Source organism: Heliangelus exortis, chromosome 3, assembly GCF_036169615.1.
Source record: "Heliangelus exortis chromosome 3, bHelExo1.hap1, whole genome shotgun sequence".
Classification (NCBI taxonomy): domain Eukaryota; kingdom Metazoa; phylum Chordata; class Aves; order Apodiformes; family Trochilidae; genus Heliangelus; species Heliangelus exortis.
In genome coordinates this window covers 73,099,027-73,123,818 of record NC_092424.1, presented here as the reverse complement: position 1 = coordinate 73,123,818, position 24,792 = coordinate 73,099,027, and the positions used below count along the sequence as shown (strand labels likewise).

Genomic DNA, 24,792 nt, shown 5'->3' with positions numbered 1-24,792 from the left:
CTCCATATGAAAAATGACAATATTCTTAGTATTCCTTCTTATTTTATCAGAATATTTTGTGGTTTGTTAATTTTTTCCCCCCAAATTTTACTAAATTAGTTTTCATTAAAATAATTTAAATTGCTTTCTCAGAAAATGCAATTGTATCAGAGCTGTTGGAGTTCAGAGAGTATTACTGATAGTTTAAAATCACAATCCATTAATATTTGGAACAGTAATTGATAATAGTTTTGGAATTACTCCAAAGTAAATCCCAGCCTAGTGATGTTATGTTTCCTTTCTGGGGGCAAGTGAGTTCAAAAGATTTTATTGTTAAAAAGCCTGTTCCTCAGGCTACAATAAGCAAAAGTATGTGGAGAATCTTGATAAATCAAAGTAAAAGCTTTGGGATTTATATCCCAAGTAACCTTTATAGAACATCCAGTCAGTGATGTAGCCTGTATTGTCATGTCACATTTTGTAATGGAATAACCTCAGAATTTTTAATGTTGGCTGGGAATCACAGTAGCAGCTGTGACAGCTCATAAAAGGAAATGTTTTTTTCCAACTTGAGTATATTGCATTCTGCAGATACACAGTTGAAAAATTGGGAACTTCTATCATCCTGTACTCCCTTGAGCACTGTATGTAGATGTATAGACTTTTATTGCTAATTTTTATGTCTGTTAATGAATAGTTTGCTTGAGGTTGAGGTATTAATTATAATTAAATGCCCTGTTGGAAACCACCTAACTATATATTATAGGTTATTTTCTTATGGAAGAAATCATTACAAAAGCAATAAAATGAAGCAACAGCCCCCTGAAAACCAAACCAAACCATCAAATTAAACCTGCAAATATCTGCACTTTTCACAGAAAAAAAAAAAAAATGAAAGGACAAAAATGGGAAAGGGGAGAAAAAACTATTTGACTGACTGTAGCATATTAAAAATAATTTGAAAACAATAAAACTTTAGAAGCAAGATCTCTAGTTTTTATTGCAGCTCCACCAGTACCTATTTGGTAATAGATTTTACTTCTTAGGTGTTTTTAATTTCTTCAAAGACTTATCAAGCGGTTTGGGTTGGAAGGGACCTTAATGATCACTTGGTTCCAACCCCAGTTCTTAATTCATATAGTTCAAAAAACAAATCATAGAAATATAGAAATGTGTGTAAAGCTGACCATTGTACAAATACAAGTTTAAGAACATGGCTCATTGTTGCTTCACAGATCTTCACTTGGAAGTCAGGGCTTAAATTACAGGTCTGGGTTATGTAATATTTTATGTTGACAAGAATTTAAAGTTCTATGATTTATTTTTAAGCCCCTACATGTAATTTATTTTATAGCAAGTATAGTTCACTCTCACTTATCCGCAGAGAGAAGAAACATTGAGACTATATAATTACAGGGTCTTCTGAAAAAAAAAATTCTTCATTCTCAAGGAAGAAAAAATATCAGCTTACAAAGCTTCATGTATTTCTAATATTTTTTTCATTATCTTTCCCTGAATCTACTTTAAAATGTTTTGTATACAAATATTTTAATATGTATGTATTAATCTTTGACTTTTTAATTAATCAGATGTACTGTGGCTAAGTGTAGTACTAAACACAATTTAGTTCATGTAATTTGGATTAGTTTGACTTTTGTATGAGCCAGCAAAGTAACAGCAAGCACTTCCAGCTGCCTTTTAGATTGATAAAAAATTCTAGACTGCCAGATGCAACCATGTAATTACAGAGTAAACGGATGCTAACCATTTTGATACTGTGTAGTGCAATATGACTTTAATAGTGAGTGTTTCCAAAACAGTAGAAACCATTGGCATTAAATGAATACTAATAGTCTCTCTCTGTTCAATATGATTTGAGGCCATGCTAAATTTTTAATTAAGTTTCTACTATTGCACTGAAGTATAAAACTAGTATAAATTTTTGCAATTAATAATATGCAGTGGAGTTTAGCTCAGCAAACTTTAGAAACAGGTGCTTAGATACAGCTAAACTCAGGTTAGAAAGGCTGTATTTATTTTCTAAAATATCTCTAAATAATGGACTATTTACTTTCAAATTAATCTATATGGTGCTATATAATTTTAATCCAGATACATTAATACACCAAAAGTTAATTTGCAAATCACCATCACTTCCTTCCATTCCTGATGATCAACAAATCTGACTTTCTTGTACAAATGGAGAATGAATTTAGATCTAGGATCTAAAAAACAAAGATCAAAAATGATTTAACAAATAAATGATCTTCCACGTCCAGTGGCTGAGAGTGGAAGATCCCAGATGACTGACTGCAGTGCAACCTCTGCTGAAAGCAGAGCAATGCCCTGCACAGCTGAGATCACAGCATACAGAACCATTAAAATGTTCCATTGCATATCATTTAAATCAAATAGGTACCACCATATAGTTTTTATTTATCTGCTGAGCAGCAGCTACAGGGCTGAAGTACTATGAATTGCTGTTGACACTTATTAAACACCTGGCAGTCATTTGTAGCCATTCAACAGGGACATTGGGCTGCAGTAACACATTCTGAAAGAGCTGGACTGGTGTGGCAGACTTCACACCAGTGGAAACTATTGCCACGGACTGAAACACAAGTGACAAGTAGTCTTTATCACCACTGATCAAATTTGATAACCCAGAATCAGGTTTAAGAACCTAGAAAAATCTGAGGTTATAAGCCTATTTCACAAGACATGGAACTGAATAATAGGGGTAGGTGATACCTTCTGGGTGTTTCCCCTTACTTGTTGGACATAGCACCTATGTCCCTGGGATTAAGCTGCCATCACACCCTTATTTCAGCCAGGCACTGGAAGCAGAAAATGTCTGCACCATCCTGGTCTGACAAGAGAGTAGGACTGTGTATCATCTGCCTGCTGATGACACCACAGCCCAAATTATTTCATTATTTCCTCAGTGGCCTCATATACATGTTGAAAGGAGAGATGACAGGATGAAACCTTGTGGAATCCTGCATGAGAGAGAGCCCTCGGGGCTGATGAGCAATTGCCCTATGCCATCCTCTGGGATTTCTCTGAGAGGAAAGAGTGGAACCACACAAGTGCAATCCCATCTGCCCCAGCCTAGGTCCACAGGTGAGTCAGCAAAACATTGTGCTCAGTGGGATGCTGGCAGAGCTGAACAAAGCCACCTTTGGAAAAGCTCCCCTCACTGATAGGAGTTCCCAATCAGCCCCAGGAATCAGTGTATCTGTCAGGCTGCAGAGGCTGTAAACAAGGTTTAATAGTTTCAGAAGACTTTTAATGGACTTAGAGTTCCTTTACCAGAAGTCTCCATCATCCACCAGAGTTCATTTCATTTCATCAGGAAATGTATTTTTGAATTTGAGCATGGCTGAATGTTTTTTGGTTTGTTTTTCTTTTTTTTTTGGTGACACAAATTGATACTTATTTAAGGCAAGCTGGGATCTTATTGTCTGGCAGGGAGACACTAACAACCTGTGCTATAAGTGGCCTGCAGTGAGGTCCTGTATGTTGTCTAAATTCACCACATAATTCTAAAACTCAGTGAGCACTTCAGCCCATGGAAGACAATTTCAGTGTTGTTTTGTTACAGAAAGGGACAGTCCTCTCAGATTCTTCTTGAGCATCTCCATAAAATAGCTAGAAAAGTCTTTGAAACAATCAGGATTCAGTTCAGTTACAGGGTGAAGCATCTCATGCTTCAGCAAGGTGTCTGCAGCTCTACTGTTCTTGACTTTGAAGATGATGGAAGCGAGGCTTAATTTATGGGATTAAAATTTTTATTTTGTTTCATATTATTGTTTCTCTTTGAGTAGGAGATGAACTCTCTCATACCTTTTGGACTGCAAATAAATGCCTAAAATGACTGCTTATTCTACTTGTACCAAAAAATAGCAATAATTGCTAAGTCTGAAATTGAGAATATATTGGTGATGTGTTCAGGTTATTGATGTGAACTTAGTCTGCAGTGCACTTTTGCATTTTACTTGCTATGAGCTGAAAAGGTACATTAGAAAAGTTTGTGGCAAAATATTTTTCATGTAACCAAATTATGCATAAATATATATATATACATATATATATATATGCACATCTATATGTGTACAACCTGCAAGTAACCATTATGTATAAGACTAGGTTGATAACTAAGCAACCTAAAAATCTGATCTTTGCAAGAATGCTTTTTTGCTTGGTTGGTTTGTTTTGTTTTTTAATGGCAATGCTGCAATGCTTCAACTACAGTGAAATGTTATGTCTCTCCATCTGAGGTTATTTTCCTTTTGTGTCTTTGTGATCCTAAGTCAACATTTTTCTAGGATTCATGTTTCTGTCTAGGGTATTTAAAATTGACAAGTTTTCCATATACACATTAAAAATCCCTGGAGGGGTGGCATATGGAAGCAGAAACTGATTAGAAGGGAGGGTCAAGGTGGGGCTGTGCATTCACTCTCAGCTCACTTCAAGATGAAAACCAGTTTGATTGATATATCCTACTTGTTGCTAGAACACTGATCCAAACAAGACAATGCAGGATTACTGCTGCTACTACTTTAAGAAAACTAAACAAGTCTTTACACAAGACAGGAAGTAATGGACTTCTGAGTATATATTATAGGTTTTTATTGAATGTTGGCAGACAGCTTTATATTAACTGTACCAAAGAGGAAAAAAAAAATAAATTCTAGACTGCAATGAAAAAAAAAATGCAATGGATGTTATTCACTTAGATCAGAATATGGGGTGGTGTGGGCATACCATTCATGCCTTATTAATGCTCTTTTTTAGGCTGCTCAAAAGCAAAATCTGTCATGATAGTCTCATAACTCTGTGTCTAAAAATTGCTAATATGATTTCTAATGCCTTCCTAAATTCCTATAAATCAATATGAAGAAAACAGTTTAAATATTGTCTACCTTATATATTAATACATACATACAAAAAAAGTTGGGTTTTTTTTGTTTTGTTTTTTTTTTTCTCAGCAAAGCCATGCACAAGCTCACTAGATAGATTGTAAGCAGTGGTAACATTTCACAAAATTGTTATATTGATTCTACATGACTTGTGAGATGTCAACTGCAACAAAGAATGAAAGAAGTCTCAGTTACTTCTTTATTCTTCTTAACGAGACGAGCTTTTACAAAACTGCTGTGTGTTGAAAGGTTAAGAACTACATTTCCAATTAAAATTTTATTTTGTACACTCAAACCCCCCAGTTAGAATTGCAGCTCTTTTTAAAATTCTTTTTAGTGATTGGTTTGCTGCAACAGAACAGTTGCTCTGCATTATTTAGAAAACTGTGTGCCTTCCTTCAACTCTTCTACTATTTGATTATATCCAAGATGACTTGGAGGCAGCACTTGCTTTCTGGTAACACTAAAAAAGACAACCTATGATTTTGTAAGCACTGGTGAAAAATCAATAACTGATGTTCTAATAACATGCCTGCAGTGTGGAAGGTAAGTCAGGGGCAAAAGGCTATTTTATTTGAACTAAGTGAAGAGTCTTGTAATATATACTAAAAGTGTTCAATTTAATGATGGACAGCAATTCTGAAATATAGTCTATACAGAAAATGGAGACTGTACACAGATTGGGATTGAAATCAGACAAAAGAATTTTCCATTTACAATAATATAAAGTAATAATTTGTAATTTTTTTTTAACCTGATTTGGCAATATCTGGAAAAACTCTTCTTCGTATTTCCAGGTTAGGATCCAGGTAATGAAGTTTTACATAGCCTTGAATTCATCTTTTTTTAAAATAAGTGACTATTTTAGTTTGTGAAATGTAATATTTCTTATTTGGTGCTCAGTTGCCAAAGCAATGGTACTGTCTTGTAGATAATACTCTCTACCCTTTTCAGACACCTGATATTTTAAAATATATATAATACATGAAAAACTTGGTAAATGAAGTAAGTCATACTTTAAAGACAATATATGCAGCTAATTTCCCACTAACTTAAATCATACAAAAGAATTTGAAAACATAGAATGAAAAAAATTTCTAGATAAAGTAATTTTCTTAAAATTGTGTTGACTGTGAGTCTTGTCACCATTTCTCATTTATTGTGTTTTCAGATCCAGGTAAAGTTATCAGATAAAATATGTTGGCAAGTTTTTTGAGATCTAATTTTCAGAAAGATACAGAACATTGGCATTAAAGACATGTATCTTCTTACCTTTTGGCTATTGATTGTAGAGTTGTTTCTACTGATATTACCTAAAAATTTATACTCTTTTGCAGATCTTTGCAAAAGCTTTTGGTGGATTGATGCATCTTGAAAAGGATTCACTCTGTTTTGGCACTCTTGTTAGATGTCTTGGCCAAAAAACAGACCAAAGCATAACAAAAACAAAGACCAAACGAGGGACACAAACTTTAAAGTGTTAAGTGCTAGTGCACCTTTTTTAAATTTAGAAGGGTTTTGTTCCTCAGAATGTTTCAGTTAGGTGTTTGATTCCAGAGGTGAGAGCCTTATAATGGTTGGAGATGGTGTAGCACTGAGGATGCAGCATAACTTCTTAATGGATTCCCCACGAATTTCCTAAGTTATGTACTAGGTTCCCCACATAGTGAAAATGCCAAGATTTGCAAGCCTTAGCAGTTTAGCCTGTGACCCGTTAGGGAATATTAAATTAAATCTTGTCCTTTCAAAAGATTTCAGGTCTAATTTCAGATTCATAGTCAAAACTGCAGTTCTAATGTTAAGCAAAAGCACTTTCTTGAAAAAAAGACAAAGCTTAAGAGAATTGGCTATTTTCTCTCAAAATACATCTGCATGTTTCCTTCTTCCCACACAATGCTAAGCAAAGATATTAATGAACTGACATATCACAGCTCAGACCATTCAATTAGAAATTTAAGTCACTGCGTTTCCACACAAGGAAATCTTGAGTTCTCCCTTGGATGTCAATCCAGTGGACAGGAACATTTTTAAAAGGGATTGCTAATGAGTTTCCATTGCACAAGACATGCTATATAGCCAGCCAGAAATGACAAATTTTGTCTTGAATTTTATCCTCTGAAGGACTTGTGCTTGGCTCTGCATCAGAGAGACAATACCTCTCTCCTTTGGGTTCTCAATTTAAACCTTTCATAGGTGTAGGTGGCTAAACCCTTTCTGTCATTAATTGAGTAGGCATCATTTCTTGTTTCAAAGTCATCAGGAGAAGGCAATGTTTGAAAGGAAACATATCACAGTGAGAATAACATTACCCTTTTCTTCCCACCTGCCTATTCCCCTATTCATGCAAAGGATTACAGAACAGGGCATTTGTTCAGGATTTAAGGGATTCAGGCTCAGTTCTAACCTATGACTGAGACAACTCAAGTTTGCACTCTTTTGCACTAAACAGAATTTTACACCAAAATATTGAAGTCATCACAAACTACCAGCCAAGCATTTCCTCTGCCACCATGTGCTCTAATCTGTAACCTACAGAACCATCATCCAGCCCATGTTCTTCCTCTCTCCTTCCCTCTTGCTCTGCCTCTGTCAGCTGCTTCTGTGCAAAGTCAAATAGGATCAGTAGGTGGAAACTGCAAGCAAGTCACAACCCTTTGCTGAGAAGCTTGAATCTCCTGCAAAAGACACTTGAGTTGACACTCTCTGATGTGTCTCACGTTCAGCTCTAATGCTCCAGCTGATAAATGGCTGCACAGGAGGAATTTGTTTTCTGTCACATGTCCTTCTTTAACCACAGCCACTTCTGTTGAGAAATGTGTTTGATTAGGTCCTTTCAGAGTACACTGAATTGATAACCCTAAGCATGAAGAACTTGAGTATGAATTCTGATGGGATTCAGGAATAATCCAAGCACCAGTGTATTTAGCAGAATTTCTACTGACTATGCCCAGACGACAAACTTATAAACTCTAATGTGGAAAAATACATGCTTTGCTCTCAGAGTGGCTTCAGCCCTGGAGGTTGGAAGCTGAATGCAGATTTTGATAAACAGAGTTTCTATTTAGGCTCCAAAAGAACTAATTTGGGTGAGGTGCTTAAATATTTTCTAGATCTAATCTCCAAACTCCTCTTTTGTATGAATAATGGCAATGTAATTACTTTTAAATAAAGCAAGGTTCTTGATTTAGGAGAAAAATTAGGCAATTATATATTAATGGATGATTTATCACTAAAAACATAAAACCAAACAATGATCAAGAGATATTTACAGTTGTTGTTTTTTGGGGGGGGTTGTTTGTTTTTTGTTTGTTTGGGGTTTTTTTTGTATTTTTGTTCTTGTTTGTTTGTTTGTTTGTTTGGCTTGGTGTTTTTTTTTTTCTTTCCAGATCACCTCCCTGGACTGCAGATTAGTTATTAAGAAAGCAAGATGCAAAGGGCTAGATTTAACCTCAAATTTGCTTTGGGTGACAATGATTGCCATAGGCCTATCATAACATCTCAGGCTCTGGGATGTGTTATTTAGTTAATACATTTCTCTGTCAGCTGGAAAACATTTAAGCTAAACTATAGAGTAACAGGTGCTAATTCACAGACCCCAAAACTGAGACTCTTCTTCCTTCTTTATTTTTTCCATGCTCCAGTTGCCATACTGAGGAGATGCTAATTGATCAGCACACTACTGGCAGCTGAAGGAATAAGGGAGATTCTATTTACTTTTCAAATTTCTTGCAGTGCAAAATGGGAAAAAACCCACCAAACATCTGTCTTTATGATAATATATTCTTCAATGAAACTGGATATTCTTTGCAAATATATAATCCAGGAAATATAGTGGAAGAAATGTTTAAATACAAGAGATATTAGAAATAATAGCGTAGATGGTCTTTTTCAGACAGCATTTTAACAGTATTCAAACATTTGTTTAGGTAATCTTCCTACACTAAGGCTTGTTGTTTTGTTGAGGAACAGCTATTTAAAAATCATACATAACTGAAATACTTTGAAATACGGACAAGGAGATATTACTGAATACAGTACATTCAGGTACTATCCTCTAAGGCTAAACTATGTTAACAGAACATCTGTTTGAAATATTTTTATGCATCACTTGCATCCATGGTCAGTAACTGCCAGCTAAATAATTGTAGAGACAAGGTGATTTTTTTTCACTAAGTCATCACAGCTTGATAAGTCATTTTAATTATTATGTGATACATATTTAAAAGACAGGAATTTGTTATGAGCTCCAGGCTGAGACAAAACAAATTTCAGGACTGACAAGTCTGTGCCAATATAGTGAATCAATTTCTAGACGTTGCAGCTAGACATTTCTTACAAATGTGTTTTTTTTTTTTTGTCTTCTTCTTCTTCCTTTATTTCCCTCTTCAGAGGTCCTTCTGTAGTGCGATGGTAGAGGAGCTAAGGATGTCTCTGAAGTGTCAACGTCGATTAAAACACAAGCCACAGGCCCCTGTTATTGTGAAAACAGAAGAAGTTATCAACATGCACACATTTAACGACAGAAGGTTGCCGGGTAAAGAAACCATGGCATAGAGCTGGGAAGCCAAATACCCCAAGCACAAACTGTCGTCTTTTTTTCCAATCAACCTTGCGAGAATGTTTCCTGTGGAAATATGCAACATGTGCAAAATAAAATGAGTTACCTCATGCCGCTGTGTCTATGAACTCGAGACTCTGTGATCTCAGCAGTTGCAATGGCCAGACTCGAATCACAAGCATCATGGATCAATAAGTTATGCGGGGTTACACTGTTTGTCCTGGGTTTCCACCATTCTGAGTGAATGAATGTGCCGTGTGAGTTTTGTGGCTGGTTTCAAATGCAGTCTCAGTGAGAAATTACAGGTTCCTTTTGAAGTTCAACGGTTGCCAGGAGACGGAAGATAAATGTCCGAGATGATACTAACCACAGAAGGAGTCTAGTAATAGTAATATCTCAGAACTGTAGTGGAATGAGAAACCATATGTTCTTCTGAACTTCCGAGCGTAGAAGAGTTAGTAACTGCTGGTAGACTTGACACTACCATCTGGACAGGGGATACGAGCTTCCTGAATGGGAGAAATGTTAAAGTGAAGAAGAATGAATCCCATGAACAGAAGGATAAATGAGGTTGCTCACCTGCTTTTTGGACTGTCTGTGTCACTGAACTAAGTAAATAAATAATTTTTAAAAAATCAGTAACTTAAATTTACCTGGGCTGGAACTTTGATTTACAAAAACAACCAGAAAATTCCATAATTTTGACCCAATTTTTAGATGAATGAAAGTTTCCTTAGTACAAAGGAATGTATCTTAAAACTTTAGATATAAGCAATTACATTTTTTTTAGTTGTGAAAAGAGGGAGGGGGGAGGGAAGCAGTGTATTTCACATGTAGATGGCTTGCATTTTAGCCTGAATGGGTTTCAAAACCCTTGTTCCTGCTACTAATTGAACTCAATGGAGCCTGTGCAATTCTCGCTCATAGTGGAAGTGGGATGGGTCACCTAAAAGAAATGAATGTGGAGAACTTTGAGGAGGACTGCATTTTTCAATACAGTCACAGTACTAAATGAAAAAAAAATTCTTGAGCAGTTTTTTTTTTCTTTCAAAAAAAAAAAAAATGTTCAGGTTTATTAGTGGAAATGCAAGATTTCTATGAAAATAGTTTTTGTATGGAAATTTTTGTAATACTTTTTATCAACAAAATAAGAACATGTGTTTCTGTCAGGGGTGTGATGCCAAGCATGAATGGTAGTGCGTGTGCACCACCAACGTTTGGTGAAAACTATTTTTATCAAGAAAAAGGAATCTTAGAAGAGACATATTTTCAAGTTAGGTAATATTAAAACTAGGTGCACTACCACCACTGCTTACCATACTACACCCCTGGTTTCCACTAGGCTGATAACATGCTGTCATGAACAATTGTGTGTAAATGGTAAAAGACACAGACCTCTTGACCACATTGTGATAACAGTTAAAGTGCACTCAGTTTGCTGTTTGAATCCAATGCACAAAATTAAAAAAGAAAAAAAAGAAAAAAAAAAAAAAAAGCATTAAAATTATGTCAGTTTTAGTTGTTTTGGTTTTGCTGTGTGATTTGAGCAACATATGTACAGTACTTTGTGTCAGTACTGGTACTTAGCCTCAGTTTAGAGCCCTGTCCTGCTTTACTCTTGCCACTAAATGTGCAGCCAGAGAATTTGCTTGGATCCCTGAGAAAAGCCAACACAGCACATGGTGAGGAGTTTTTGCAGGGTCTGGCTCTTAGCTGCTTAGAAGCAAATATATGTGAACTGCCTGTGGTGAGTTCCTGGACATAACATTTTGCAACACTGCCCTATAGATGCTGAATCTTGCATCTCCATCTACTGTAAATTTATTTGTATCTCTACAAAAAAATGTATAGGATGGGCTATGTAGGAATGTTATGTCAATGAAACAAGTTTATAAAGATGGTCTTTCTATGTAAAATTAATTTGACTAATTTAAAAAAAACAACTTTATCATGATCATAGATAATCAGTCACTGGCGAGTAATGAGAAAATTTGTTTACTGGGGCTTTAATTTAATCTTATTATCATCTTTATAGCACAGGAGTATAATATACATCATCCAAATTGTAGAAATTATTTAATGAAATTTGGGAGAAGGGGGAGGTTTGTGTCTACTACCCAGTTCTCATAAATCTCCATAGAGATTGAGCTGGCCATTTTCATTGTGAATAGGGACTGAGAAAGCAAATTATCTTATATTTGTGAAGGTTTCACCCCCGTTTATGTGATTTAAGAAAAAAAAAAAAAAAAAGGTTATCTTTGACTGAAGTATACATAATATGAAAACACCTTCAGGAAAGATTCTGAAAATGAATATATTAATACATATTTAAGTTAATTCTTTAAAATAAATACAGAGGGGAAGAAAGCAACTGTCGTACAACACAGTGAAAAATCTTAATTATGATGGTTTGGAATGGAAAAAAAAATTGGCTATTGCATTTGATGATTTACAATAAAATTTGTAAAATCATGTAATAAAATGCTGAATTATATTAAAAAAAAAAACAAAACCACAACCTTTCTTTTCTCCATTAAGGGTGTTGAAATAGCAGGATTCCATTCTCACCTTGATACGCATGACTAATTCACATTAAGCTTTATGTGAGCCAAAGTAAGTGTGAATGTAGAATATGTCCCGGATATTTTATTGGGTCAAAGTCCCCCAAGGAACAAAAAACCTAACACAGAAATTGTGTGGCTTAATTAAGACTTCACTGAAAATGTGAGCCTTCTACTATTAAGGGAAATATGCAAAGTAAGTGGAGTTTTGTGTTTAAGATCAAGACTAGAAATGCATGGCTCCACAGATTCATGGTATGATAATGGCTTTTTTTAAAAAAGCATACATTAATTCATCCTTTTACTTTTTTTTGCATTAGTAATTATTTCTGTATTTTTACTACAAAAATTAAGACATTCAAGGAAAAAAGACTAACAAATAGTTGGCCACCAAAGAGTAGAAAATATTGCTGGTAGTTTCATACTCCAAAAATCCCAGTGGTTAATTTTCCCTTCACTGCTGTGATGGAAATCCTCAATTTTAAAGAAAACTTCCTCATATTGAAAGGCCTCTGAATGGCTAGTCTCAAAGTCTCATGTATTTTAAAATATTATGGTGTCGTTAAAATCTAGGAACTACACCAGCTGGTATCAAGTGAGTATCCATTTGGCCCATGAAAATTTAGCATCTGTACAGAACCGCTTTATGTGGGTTCATATAATAGCTCAATTTCTGCATTCCTTGAAGCTTTTAAGAAGAGACTGATGTGGCACTCAGTGCCATGGTCTGGTAACCACAGTGGTAGTGGATTAAGGGTTGGACTTGGTGATCTCAGAGGTCCCTTCCAACCCGGATGATTCTGTGATTCTGTGATTCAATTAGTCTGTTGATTTCCCAGGACAGGATGATGGGTGCCTCACTGACTGACCTTGAATGTCACCCTAATGAAGATATGGTGCTAGCTGGTGGATGACAATTGGAGGTAAAAACTGAACAGTTTTGGGTTTGGTTTTTTGTTTGTTTTGTTTGTTTTTTGTTACTGTTTTCTTTTTTTTTTTTTAATGTAGATAACTACATGGATGTTACAGAACAAATTACAAAAAAACCCTTAGCTTTTTGATAAATGTAATTTCTGAAGGACTGGCAGTGAAAATTCTGAGCCAAATAGTTGGATGAAATAAAGAGGTATGGGGTGCTTTACAGTGAACAAGGATTTGGACAACTATAGACATCAGCAGGAAATTTCATAATGTTCTCCTATTACATAAAATAAAAGTACAAATGTATCCAGGGTGTATGTAGCAGGTTTTGTATGAGATACTACTTTCTGAAATTTCTATCCCAACTTTCATTTGAAGAATTCAGTATTGGTTTTAAAGAATCTTTTATTTCATGTTTATGTTACTTGAGGCTCTGTGCAATAATCCCTCCTGGTTTAATCTGTAGAGTCTTTCAAAAAACCCCAAAATATAATATTTAGCCCTATGATACCAAACAGTTAATATTTCAAAACGGAAGAGACATAATTTGTGAAGAAAAATATCTTCTGAAATTCAAAGCCTCAAATAGAAGTAGGAAAAATACCCTGATATTCTACAAAATCAAAATATTTTCAGGAAAACGGGGTCATGAGCAGACATAATGGCATACAAAGAGGTAAAAGATAAAACTTTAAACTGGTTTTTGTTGCTTGTTTTTGAAATTATTTTTTAATTATTATATTAAGAACAGTAGAAAACTATTGATGGTACTTTAGACAAAAGTTCACTGAGTCTCCAAACACATCAAAATTTGCAAAATATGGTGATGGAAATGTTGACTACTTTGAAAGCACCGTCAAAACTCCTATTTCAGAAGAACCAAGTTACAATACATTCCCAAAAGTGTACTGATAAAATATCGAAGGACTCAGTCAAATTTGTACTGACGAGATATTAAAAGAAAACTAAGAAACTAGCTTGTGTTTAGCTGTGCAGGAGTAATTTCATTTTTTGTCATATTTTCAAAGATATGTAGGGAAAAAAAAAAAGGCCACTGAGACTGACTCATCTGACACCCAAGATCATCGTTTTCCAAACTTAAAATATGTTAGTGCCCTCTTCCTTTCCAGTCTTGCCTCTCTGCCTTCCTACAAGCACCTCTGATACTTCCAAGTTTATTTTCAAAACTTCTGGCTTTTCTACAAAATGTAGTTTTAATTAAAAATAAAGTTACTCAAGCACCTCATCTCCCCAGTTTGTATCCACCAGGATAAACACACTAGCTTTTCATGTGACTGTAATCTAACTGTCTTTTTTTTTCATTTACTGCCCCTCTCTGTTCCCTGCCTGTGTTATCTCCTCCTGTTGTTCTTGTATTTGCCTAGACTGTAAGCTCTTAGGGGGCAGGGAATCTGTCTTTGGTCTGTTATATGTAGCACCATGAACTATGGAGCTATATAAATAATAAAAAAAAGTAGATCTTCTAAATGATGTTTGAAGTGATAGTGAACTGATTGACTGCCAGTCTAGTAATATATTGCTTTAGCTCATTCCCTGAAATCCTAATCACTACAGCAACATAATATAATAATAATAATAACAATAACAACCAACCCAAAGGACTTATCACATCGACTCATGTTACTGGAAATTTCCCCGCATGGTCAGGGTAGAGGATTATAGACCATCATGTTCACATAGCTTCTATAAAGGTTTTAATATTAAATCAGTTATATTAAATATGAAAAAGTAGGTTAACACATAAAATGAAGGGTTATGTGCAGAGCGAGCTTTGTGAAAGAGAACTTTAAACAGATTTAATCTTGGAAAAGCTATGATTAAGCAATTTGTAATGTTGAATATCAGGCAACTATCGGCCTATTTAGATCAATGAGCCTCTCATCAAAATCTTTGCCAATTTTTTTTCATTAATTATTTTATGGACACCTTCAGAAAATTTCTATGAAAGCTGATTGTAATTAAAACTGAAGAAATATTTTCTCTTTTTCCTATACAACCACAGTAACTCGATGACTGCTGCAATGATAGAATTGTGGGAATTTCAGAAATATGCTAACTGTAGCTAAATACAGGAAGCAATTGATGCATCTTATCTTGAAGACAACCATATTAGCTTTACCTTTTACCTTTTTCTTCTTTAAGGAATGACACTCTGTAATGATGAACTTTATTTTTCTGAATGTTGAAGTGTGCACTGGAAATTACACATAGAAATGTCTGTCAGGAATCCTGGGAGCCAATCAAATGCTTTCCTCTTCATACAATATATGCATTGTTTTTTCCAGCAATTTAGGAAATCAAGCATGAACTAAAAATAATGGAAAAATCCTAGAGTTCCTTCTTTGCCACGAATGTAGCAGGTTTGCTTAGATACTTAGGCCTGTATTAAATTTAGCTGAAAAATTACATGAAGATATTAAAGACTAGCAAGTGTTTGAGCTGCTTTTAATGTTCCTCAGGCTACATACATCATCGACCACAGACCAGATTTGTCGTGATTTAGATAGAAGTTCAACCTTATGATGGATTTATATTAAAGTCTGTCCCTTGCCAGGTTCCCACAAGTGGACTCTTGGCTGTGAAGCAACATAATGCACACAGTGCTGGTAACCATATCATTCTCTTTATTCTTTAACCATGCTAAATGTCTGACTCATTTAGGTTCAGATAAATCAACAGAAATATCTGATAAGTGCATCTATGCATTAATGCATTGTTGCATTCTGAAGTTTGTGTTAAGATTGCACATTTGTGGTAAGTAAAAGTTACCTGTGGGCTTGTCATAGGGGCAAGCACCTCTTATAGAATCATAGACTTAAAAAATCAGAGAATCATTGAGTTTTCAAACTGCTGAGTCCAGTAACTTCTCCAGATGGAAGAGCCTTCTGGAGACTAAGCCCAATGTCCCTGTTCAAAGCAGGATTCACTAGAGAAGATTGCTCAAATCAGGTTTTGTCCAATCAGGTTTTGTGTATTTCCAAGAATGGAGACTCCACAGCTCCTCCGTTTCCAGTGTTCTGTTACACCTACAGTCAAAAAGATTTTTTGTCCTCACATTTTAAGGTAATTTTTGTACATTTCCATTTGTGCTTATTTATAATCCCAGCATTTTATAATCTCACTGGATAACACTGAGATTCTGGTTCCACATTCTCTCCAGTTTTGTGGCCCTTTGCTGTGAGCCATAATCACTTGGTATGTCCCTTACTCTCTTGTACTGGGGAGCTTCACACTTTCCTATTGGTCTCAGATACCTCACTTTTTTGAAGTCCTGTCTTATCCACACTCACAATGAAGAAGATACTGAGTACTTTTCCATGTCCTTTGCTATCAGGCCTCCTCCACTGCCATTCTGCACTTGTTCCACCATTTCCCTTATCTTCCTTTTGCTGTTGATATATCTGTAGAAACCATTCTCGTTTCCTTTCACAATTCTTATCAGATTCCATCAAGGTGAGCTTTGGTATCTCTGCAAAAGTGGTTGACAACATTTGCTACCTTAAGAGTGAGCAGCATGATGACTGAAAGCAGGTGGTACCCAGTTCTGTTTTGAAACATTTCACACTTCAGAACAAGGACCCATTTTCATCACACCTTACTAACAGGCATGTTTTCATCTTTCTCTCTGAAGGTTTGGAAGAAAAGTTGCCTGATGGGGGGATGGGTGTGGAGGGGAAGCAACTTTTCTAAAAAAAAGCAGCTATTTTCAAGACCACAATGCTATTTTATGACTCAATAAGCTCTCAGAAAGTAGGACTTTAAATCGCAGACTCATATGAACCTGCAAAGTGCAGAAGCAGAGGTGTAGCTTTCAAATTTCCAGAAGAAGTTGAAATAGGTGTCATTATCTGAATTGATCCAAGATTCAGAAGAAAGTGTCCCACAAGCACAGTTGAATTATGGGTTTATTTGTAGCTCAGCTTGGTAAGGCTTATCAGGCTTTTTCATTTTATCTTTTTGTTTCTTTCAGTTAATGGTTCCAAAGTTAACTCCAATCTACTACTAGCTACTTGCTCTGGACTCTTGCTTCTCTCTATAAATTTTAAGATCAGTGTAGTGTTCTACCAGACAGATGAACTTTGGTCAAAATCTATACTGAGGAAGAAAACATAAGACCCAAGAATCAAAATAACCCATTTATAACCAGGCTGTTGAAATTATGCCATCCACCTTTTCAGCATGGTGTTTTGTTTTCTGATGACAGATAATATATATTGTTAGAATTCTGTTTTATTTTTCCCTTTCTTTATTCCTGCTGTACATGGTTTCATGTTATGGGAATCCATAGTCTAACATCATATGCCAGAAAGTATAAAGCACCTACAAGACAGCAAAAGAATATATATTTATACCTGCTATTAACAGCTTGAGTTTTATGATAACACCTCCTTCATTTTTCTTGAAATTTCATTGCCTTTTCTCTACCTTTTTGTTTTTATCCTGGTAACTGGATTTTTTTGTTTGCTTTTTGTTTTAAACTTTGGCTTCATGTAGGTGGGAATTTTGGCTCTGCAAAGGTGGGATGCTAAAAAAATACAAGTATTAAGTAACAGCAGTTAAAAAAAAAAAAAAAAGCTAAGTGGTTTCTCAGAATATTATCTATGTTGTGTCCAAGATATTCTGGTCCAAGGAGTTTATATGATGTCATCAAAATGAACTTGAGTTAATGCTTGGATCCACTTCCAGGATACCAGTAGTTCCTCTCACTTTAATATGTTTGGGACTTCTCTAATATAAAAAAATCTGTACTCCTAGCTTTGTCCTGACAAGACCAAGTTCAATTATGCTGCACATCAGCAGAAAGTCTGTCTTTTGTTATGTATGTTTACAGAACAAAATGTGATATGGTAACAGACATGCTGGAGGTTCAGTTTATCTACACACCTAGCCTACAGGCCTACCAGGTTTTCTTTGGAAGCTGATAAAGAAAGCACAAACAATATCATAAATCAGTTAGTTATTCCTAAACTGATGTTCCAAAAAACCCACAAGGTTCCATTATGATTTGGTTGGAGGATAAAATGATGTATGGTATTTGTACCGATTTATCCATGGATGAATAGGTGACAGATGAACTGCAAGGAGTCTGGTTCTAGGATTTAATTGAATGACCCAATTTTCCATCTGTTTATTGGGATGCTGGACTCTTAAGGCATTCAAATGGGCATCATCTTTGACTCTAAAAATTGAAGAGTATGAGGTTTGCTTGAATGACCTTACTTCTACAGACTAATTTTGACTAGGTTTATGTATCTCACGTTAGGAAAAGTTTTTGAGACCTAGATAATTGACGCTAAGTCCACTGTGTTCAGCACCCTATTAGTGGCATATGTTAATTTTTAAATCCACTCTGGTACTGGTCAGCCATTTTTCATAGCAACTCATTATGAAGGAGAGTGAGTATGCTATAATGATGCCACTTATTTAACATCTTGCCCAGAATAAATGAAATTAACAAGAATTTTCAGAGAATATTTGGGCTGGTAAATTATAGGATTTGGTAGGTATTAGACCACAATTGGCTGTGTTCCCCCAAGGGTTAATCATATATTCTATGGTGGGGTTTTTTTGTGAACTGTATATATATATATCAAAGCACTGATTACTAAATGAAGCCTACTTTCTTGGCTTCCTAGGCAGACTTGTTTGATCATGCTGTCTCTTGTGTCAAATGTATCCTATTTATTTTAAAACACCTTGGGATCTAAAAATTATAAATATGTCATGATAATGTAAATATTGATCAATTCATTGAAAACCCAAAACAGTATTCATTTAAAGTCACTGTATAAAAAAGCAAATAAGACTGACTGTTCTTGAGAGAAGCTTTTGTTTTTAGCTTCTCATTAGCAACCTCTAATCCTATTTCTAAATTTTATCAATCTCTTCTGAAATGTGTCAGATAATCAGCAAGTAGCTGATAAGACCTTTCATCACATAATTGTCTTTAATTTCCTTTTCAGTAACCTAGCTTATTCATAATAACAATTGACTTTTAATTATTAATAACATAATAACAATTAACTTTTGCCTGCTAGCCTAATTATGAAAGTATTTGCAGTGTCTCAATTTCTTTAAAGACTTTGAGATAACAAAATTATGGGTAATTTTAGTTAAAATTCTGAAACAATTGCTTAAAATTATAGAATTTTTTTAAAGTTTTCAAAGTTGTAACCAACATAACCTTTTTTTCATACTGGATATGTTTAAACAGCTTGTGGATTAAATTTACTCATATGTTTGTATCCTCATCTGATGGTGATGCAGATATTTTGTTTGTGTTCCTCAGTGCCTGCAATCAGAATTTTTTTGTTTAATTTTCCTTGAAATGTTTTTACTTAGTATGTATTTCCAGTGGAGATCTTCATGACAATGATTGATTTCCTAACAGGCATTAATATTTACATCCTCATACTGACCTCAAAGAGTACTGGTTTCCAGTGTACAGAATGGAATAACTGACACAATGAAAAGTGAGTTTTCTAAACTTAGAAGGTCTATGTCTGCAGTCTCACAAATTTTTCTTAATGTGTATGGGTTGTATTTACATGGCCTTTTGAATGCTGCATAAATCCAGGTTGCTGCCAGAAGGAGAGATTCTGTTTTTTCTCCATTTTCTGGTCTTCGAAACACATTCTTCTTATTTGGGACATCTCTTTTTTTGGTTTTTTTGTTTTTGGGTTTTTTTGGGGTTTTTTTTTGGGGGGGGGAGTGGGGGGGTGGGGGAGTGGAGTGGCCATATGATGAGAAGGATCTCTGCTCCTGCAGAAACAACTGAAAAGGAGGAAGGTAAGATGAGTTTTTAGCTCATGAGGATGCTTAAGTGAGCTATGTATTTTCACTACCAGCTACTGTAGGCAATCATAGCAGTTGAGTCTCCCCTTATGTAAAAAATCCATTTTCCCCCTATCAAGCACATTTCTGTACTTGAAGGGAACTGGAAAATGATTGCTGAATTGTGTCAGTTCTAGCAAAACAGGAGGCCTGGCCCTGGGAGCACAGGCTGGGGTGTCTCTTTGACTTGGATACCAGCCAGCCCACCGCTACACAGCAGTTTTTGGAAGAGGCATCCAGGTGACCCCCAGCACCTCTATTAATGAGCACCCAGAGTTGCTCTGCACATTTGGGATGGGTATCAAGCACTCAAGCCAGCCAAGTCCTCATTTCCAGCTCTGTTCAGTGTGAGGACTCAGTTCTCCCTCTGCCTGGTTTGCAGCTGGAGCACAGCAAGTGGAGCAAGGAGACTCCATCTTCAGAGGATGGGCAGACTCATTCTGTATTCTTGGCTTGGTACAGAAAAAGACACTGAAAGCATCCCCAGTTTGGAATGGCTTAGAATTAGAATTTTTTTTCTGTGGACTCTCTCAAGCATAATTCTGTTTTCCAAAGCAATTATCAGCTGCTAGCAATTTAATTTCTGTTTTGTAATGTGGAACATGGATATCCACAGAAGAAATAATGAACTTTCCTGTGGAAAGCGCTCCAAAAACTGTGTTAGTAAATCCCTTGAAGGTGCAATTTTTCAGGTCGTATCGTATTTTTTATTGTCATTCTATCTCTCCTTTTTCTCTAGTAGCTGTTCTTCCTTACTTTATCACTGTAAGAGACAGCTATGTACTGTGGAAAGCACACTTTTTTCCATATCCGTTCTAGCTTTATATCTTCGGATTCTGCTATCCAGAATTTCTCTGGGACAGAAATGTAGCAATACTTAGCTTTCTTCAATACAGACCAGATGCCTCTTCTCAGGTATTATTATGCTACCTTAAACACTTATTTACTCTAATATGAATAGCCTTAGTTTTTTAGAAACTTAAAACTAAACTCAGTTAACACATAACAGTAATACATTGGCCAGACAGAAAGAAACATACATCTCATTTCTGTAAAAATCAGACAAAGTAGTGACAGAAATATCAAGTGAAAATCATTTTGGTGTTTTCTTTTTGAGTAGGTGGGACTGCTATTCTGTAGTTCAGCTTTTGTGCAGAGAAAAAATTGAAACCAGTAATAATAATCAGATTTAAAGTCTGGTAATAAGTGGCCGCGTTAAGTGAGATGGAGAAATCCCCAGGAAACATAATCAACCAAACCTTGTAATGTAGATGTGTTGGTCCCTAACTAAAGTTGTGTTCTCTCTGCCCAAATCTGCATGTCAGTACGATAAACCATGTAGTTTTTCATTATAGAAATCCTGTTGTTGATTCTGCTTGCACCAAAGACTGATTTAATCCCTTATATTCTCAAGGCTCCTGTTTCATAAATCAAGCTTAGTGCTAAACACAGTGTGTCTGTAATCAAGATTCAAGAACATGATCCCTTTTTATTCAAAGAGTTGTTGATCATCCCTATCTCCCAAAAGGATTTTAGTTCTTTTTCAGCCCTACTGTAGGTATTCTGGGGTGGAAAAGAGAGCCCTTCTGCCCCATTTTCACAGAGCTCTACATAGATTATGGAGTAGAGGCAGGTTGCAGATAGACTTGTGCATGAGCTTTGCATTTGTGAAGTGAGCCAAAGGAATCTGTTGTGGCTGCCAGGGCATGGAACATCTCTGCTACAGAAACATCCAGGGCCTCTGCCCAACTCTGAGCTTGTTAGGGAACAACCTCATAGTGCATTTGGATCTTCACATTGTTTCTTATTTTTATTCCAGTTAGGTAACATACCAGAGCTTCACCTTAGAATGAAAACAAAGGGGAAGGCAGAGGTTAATGAGATTATGCTCATGACCTACAGAAATAATATGCAGAGACGACTGACAAGCCTTAAGTTTCTCTTCACCTGTCTCTCTTATTTTTCTTTTTCCCTTTTTTCCTTTTTTTTCCTTTTTTTCTTTTAACACTGGGGAATCATTGACCCAGGTGTAATTCTGTATGGTGTACTGTCTGTCTGTCTCAATACCTGTTTTTCAGGCTGCATTTTGTCATCTGTAGCTTTGCTTCTTTAGCCTGGGCTGTTTGTGATTCCTCTACTGTGAAGAACATTACATTCACGGAACATTTGTTTGGTGCTGTGAAGAGAGATTTGTGCAGCTGGTGTGCAGGGAGAGAGTTAGAAAATGAGAGTGAAAAGAAGAATCAGTGACTAATAATCTGTCTTTGTCTTCATTTTGTTAGCTCAGCTCTGCGTAAGTATTGTCTGGGGAAGGTAATAAGTGAGAAAACATGCCATCAAGACATTTCCTGCAGGAGTGGTACTTACATGATCAAAGCCCCATAGGTGAAGAGAACTGGCTTGGTGCTACCTTACCACTTACTCTCTAAAATTCTGCCCATTTTAGTGTCAGGACAATCAACCCACTGAACTGCATCTGGTGTTTCTGGAGAACTCTGACTCATATTTAAACATTAAAAATATGTAGCCATATATTGTCACTCAGCTCAGCAAGGCATGAACAGGTATAATGGATCCCTTTCTGATAAGAATTTCAGCTTCTGCATACATGGTCTTCCTAACCAATGGTACTGTGGAAGTTTTCAGACATGAACTAAAGGGTTGGTCTCAAAAAGCAGAGTTTTCTAGTTTAGCTTGGGCCATGGTAGATAACACTGCTTTCTGTGAGGGAATTACCACAGGAAAACATACTGAAAGCATTTGAACCCTGGCATGAGCGATTTGAAAAGAAATTAAAAATCTATTTTTTGCCTTCATTCCCAAAAAAAAAAAAACAAAGTTTCAGAAGGTTCTTTTTTACAGGGCACCCAAAATGAAGAGTGTTTGTCAACCCAGTTTTTAACTTTCTGTCATTTTAATTGTAGTCAACCCTAAGAATGAGCCTTAAGACTGAAAATTTCTTTTACCTTTATTTTTAGCCTTGTAATATAATCTGCATACTGTTATGAAGACAGTAGTGTTTCTATTACACTCTTGGCCTTTTGTAAACACAAATCACCTTGTCCTTGACATTTTCAGTTCTCTGCAGTATTTATGGCATATTCTTTTTAAAAAGGAAGAGTTGGCAATTGTGTCCCTGATGCTTGTTCTGAGAAGACACTGGTTTCTTCTACCAAGCTTATGTGATTTCAAAAGCAAATGCTAATAAAAATATGCCACTGAAGCTAAAAACTTAACTTTTCTTGGGGAATGATTTTGTACTGTATTGCAGACAGCTGCCCACTGTAGCAAAATTGCAGTGAAAAGCATTTCAGTAGCATCAGGAAATTCAGCATCCACATCTATAAGAATGCAGAAGAGAATGAAAAAGAAACTAAAGAAAATTAGAATAGTACTGTCTCTGCTAAATCACTTCATGTTGGATTGTAAGCATCCAGAATAAACACTATATAGCAGTGGTTGTAGCTCATGAACAAATGGCTGGCTGAATTCTGGACATAATCTTGCCCTTCTTGGTTCAGTCCTGGCTCAAATTAGGACACTTCATCTTCCAGACTGGGGAGAATTGTCTCACTCTTTTCAGCTACTGTAATCAGCACACAGGTCTTGTGGTCCCTGCACAAGTTCTCTTTGCTTCTTTGTGGAATGGAAGTGTAAAATAAATTGTTGTCTTTGCTCTCCTGAGTGATTCTGATTCCCCCCTTGGTCTCTTGTTCATCCATTATATGACAATGACATTCTAACCTTAATCTCCCTGACAAGTGTAACTTTACAGAAGTTGAGTAAATATGACAGAAATTATAGTGTTCACATTTAAAGCTGGAGCAAAACACTTATTGTCTTAATTTTCTTAGTCCTAGATGTTCTTTTAAGCAAATGCAAGGGAACAAATGGCTTAACTTTGCCAGTCTTTTCATCTACTTGGAATGTGCAAGCTGAGCTTTGACAAATAGGACTCCTAGAAGTGAAAAGCCTGTGCTCTGTCTTGGACTGAGAAACTGGGTTTACAGAATCTGATATAAAAGATTTCATTTATGGCACCGAATCAACCTGCAGGCAGTATAACAGGGAAAGCAGGGGTAATACAAGCTTTTTGTTTGAGATATTAGAGTTTAGAAAGTGTCCTTTAGACTATGGAAAACCTGTCAACACTCCAGTAAGCCTAAATATAAACTATGCTAGTGGAAGTGTAAATTGAAAATGAGATTGGCAAGAATGATTTAAAGAGCTTTAGGAATAAATATTTGTGTTGTTTACAGAATTCCAACCCCTGCTACACCTTGCATGTGTATATTTTTCCTTACTTTGTCCTCCCATTTTCCTTGCCTATCATTGTCACTGGAGCCTTAAACAAGGAAGACGTGAAAGAACTTGCCAAATTCTTTATGTTTGTCTCTATATTCCACTGTGTATTCCAGCATATGTAAAAGTATCCTTGGAAGAATAATTAAACAGTCAAAGCAAGTCACCAGTTTGCTAAAAGGTTTTATTTACCTTTGTGTGCAGTGCCTGAACTCAAGTGTGTTTAAACCCTAGGTTCTTGCAGGACCCATTTTCTAATTATTCCATTTACATTCAATTATGTCTTTTGTGGACATCACTGAAACAATTACCATAACCCAGAGAACAGCCTTTTAGGTAGCTGCACAAAAAGCATGTTATTATCCTTCAATGTTAACAAAAGCAAGCTTAGAAAACTGCAATGAAAATAACAGCAATCTACTATAGTGACTGTTTGTAGAGGTGCTGTTTAAAGTCTCCCTTGTGTGAAGGTTATTTGCTGACAAAGTTCCAGATCATTAGGAAAGGGAAGAAATGACATGGCTAATGGTTGAACTTGAATATTCTGGAAAATCAGACAGACATACACATGAAATCAGCTGGACAGTGCCATGAGGCAGTCTGGGGTCTTGTGAGGATTTGTTTCCTTAATATCATGAACATTGACTTCACATGACGTACACACTCCACTGAACCCAAGAAACTGTAAAGCTCC

General features: G+C 35.9%; 1 protein-coding gene across 6 annotated transcripts in view; it reads left to right on the top strand.

Moving 5' to 3' along the window:
- Positions 1-12,988, top strand: part of GRIK2 (glutamate ionotropic receptor kainate type subunit 2) — a 365,605-nt gene extending 352,617 nt beyond the window's left edge. For 5 of the 6 annotated variants that reach the window (XM_071741262.1, XM_071741261.1, XM_071741266.1 and 2 more), the window contains one exon: positions 2,925-3,231. In XM_071741262.1, the coding sequence (XP_071597363.1) occupies positions 2,925-3,182 (258 nt within the window). In that variant the 3' untranslated portion in view covers positions 3,183-3,231. Of the gene's footprint in view, positions 1-2,924; positions 3,232-9,290 lie in introns of those variants that run through there. The other variant, XM_071741263.1, reaches the window with a different exon arrangement.
- Positions 12,989-24,792: the final 11,804 nt, after the last annotated feature.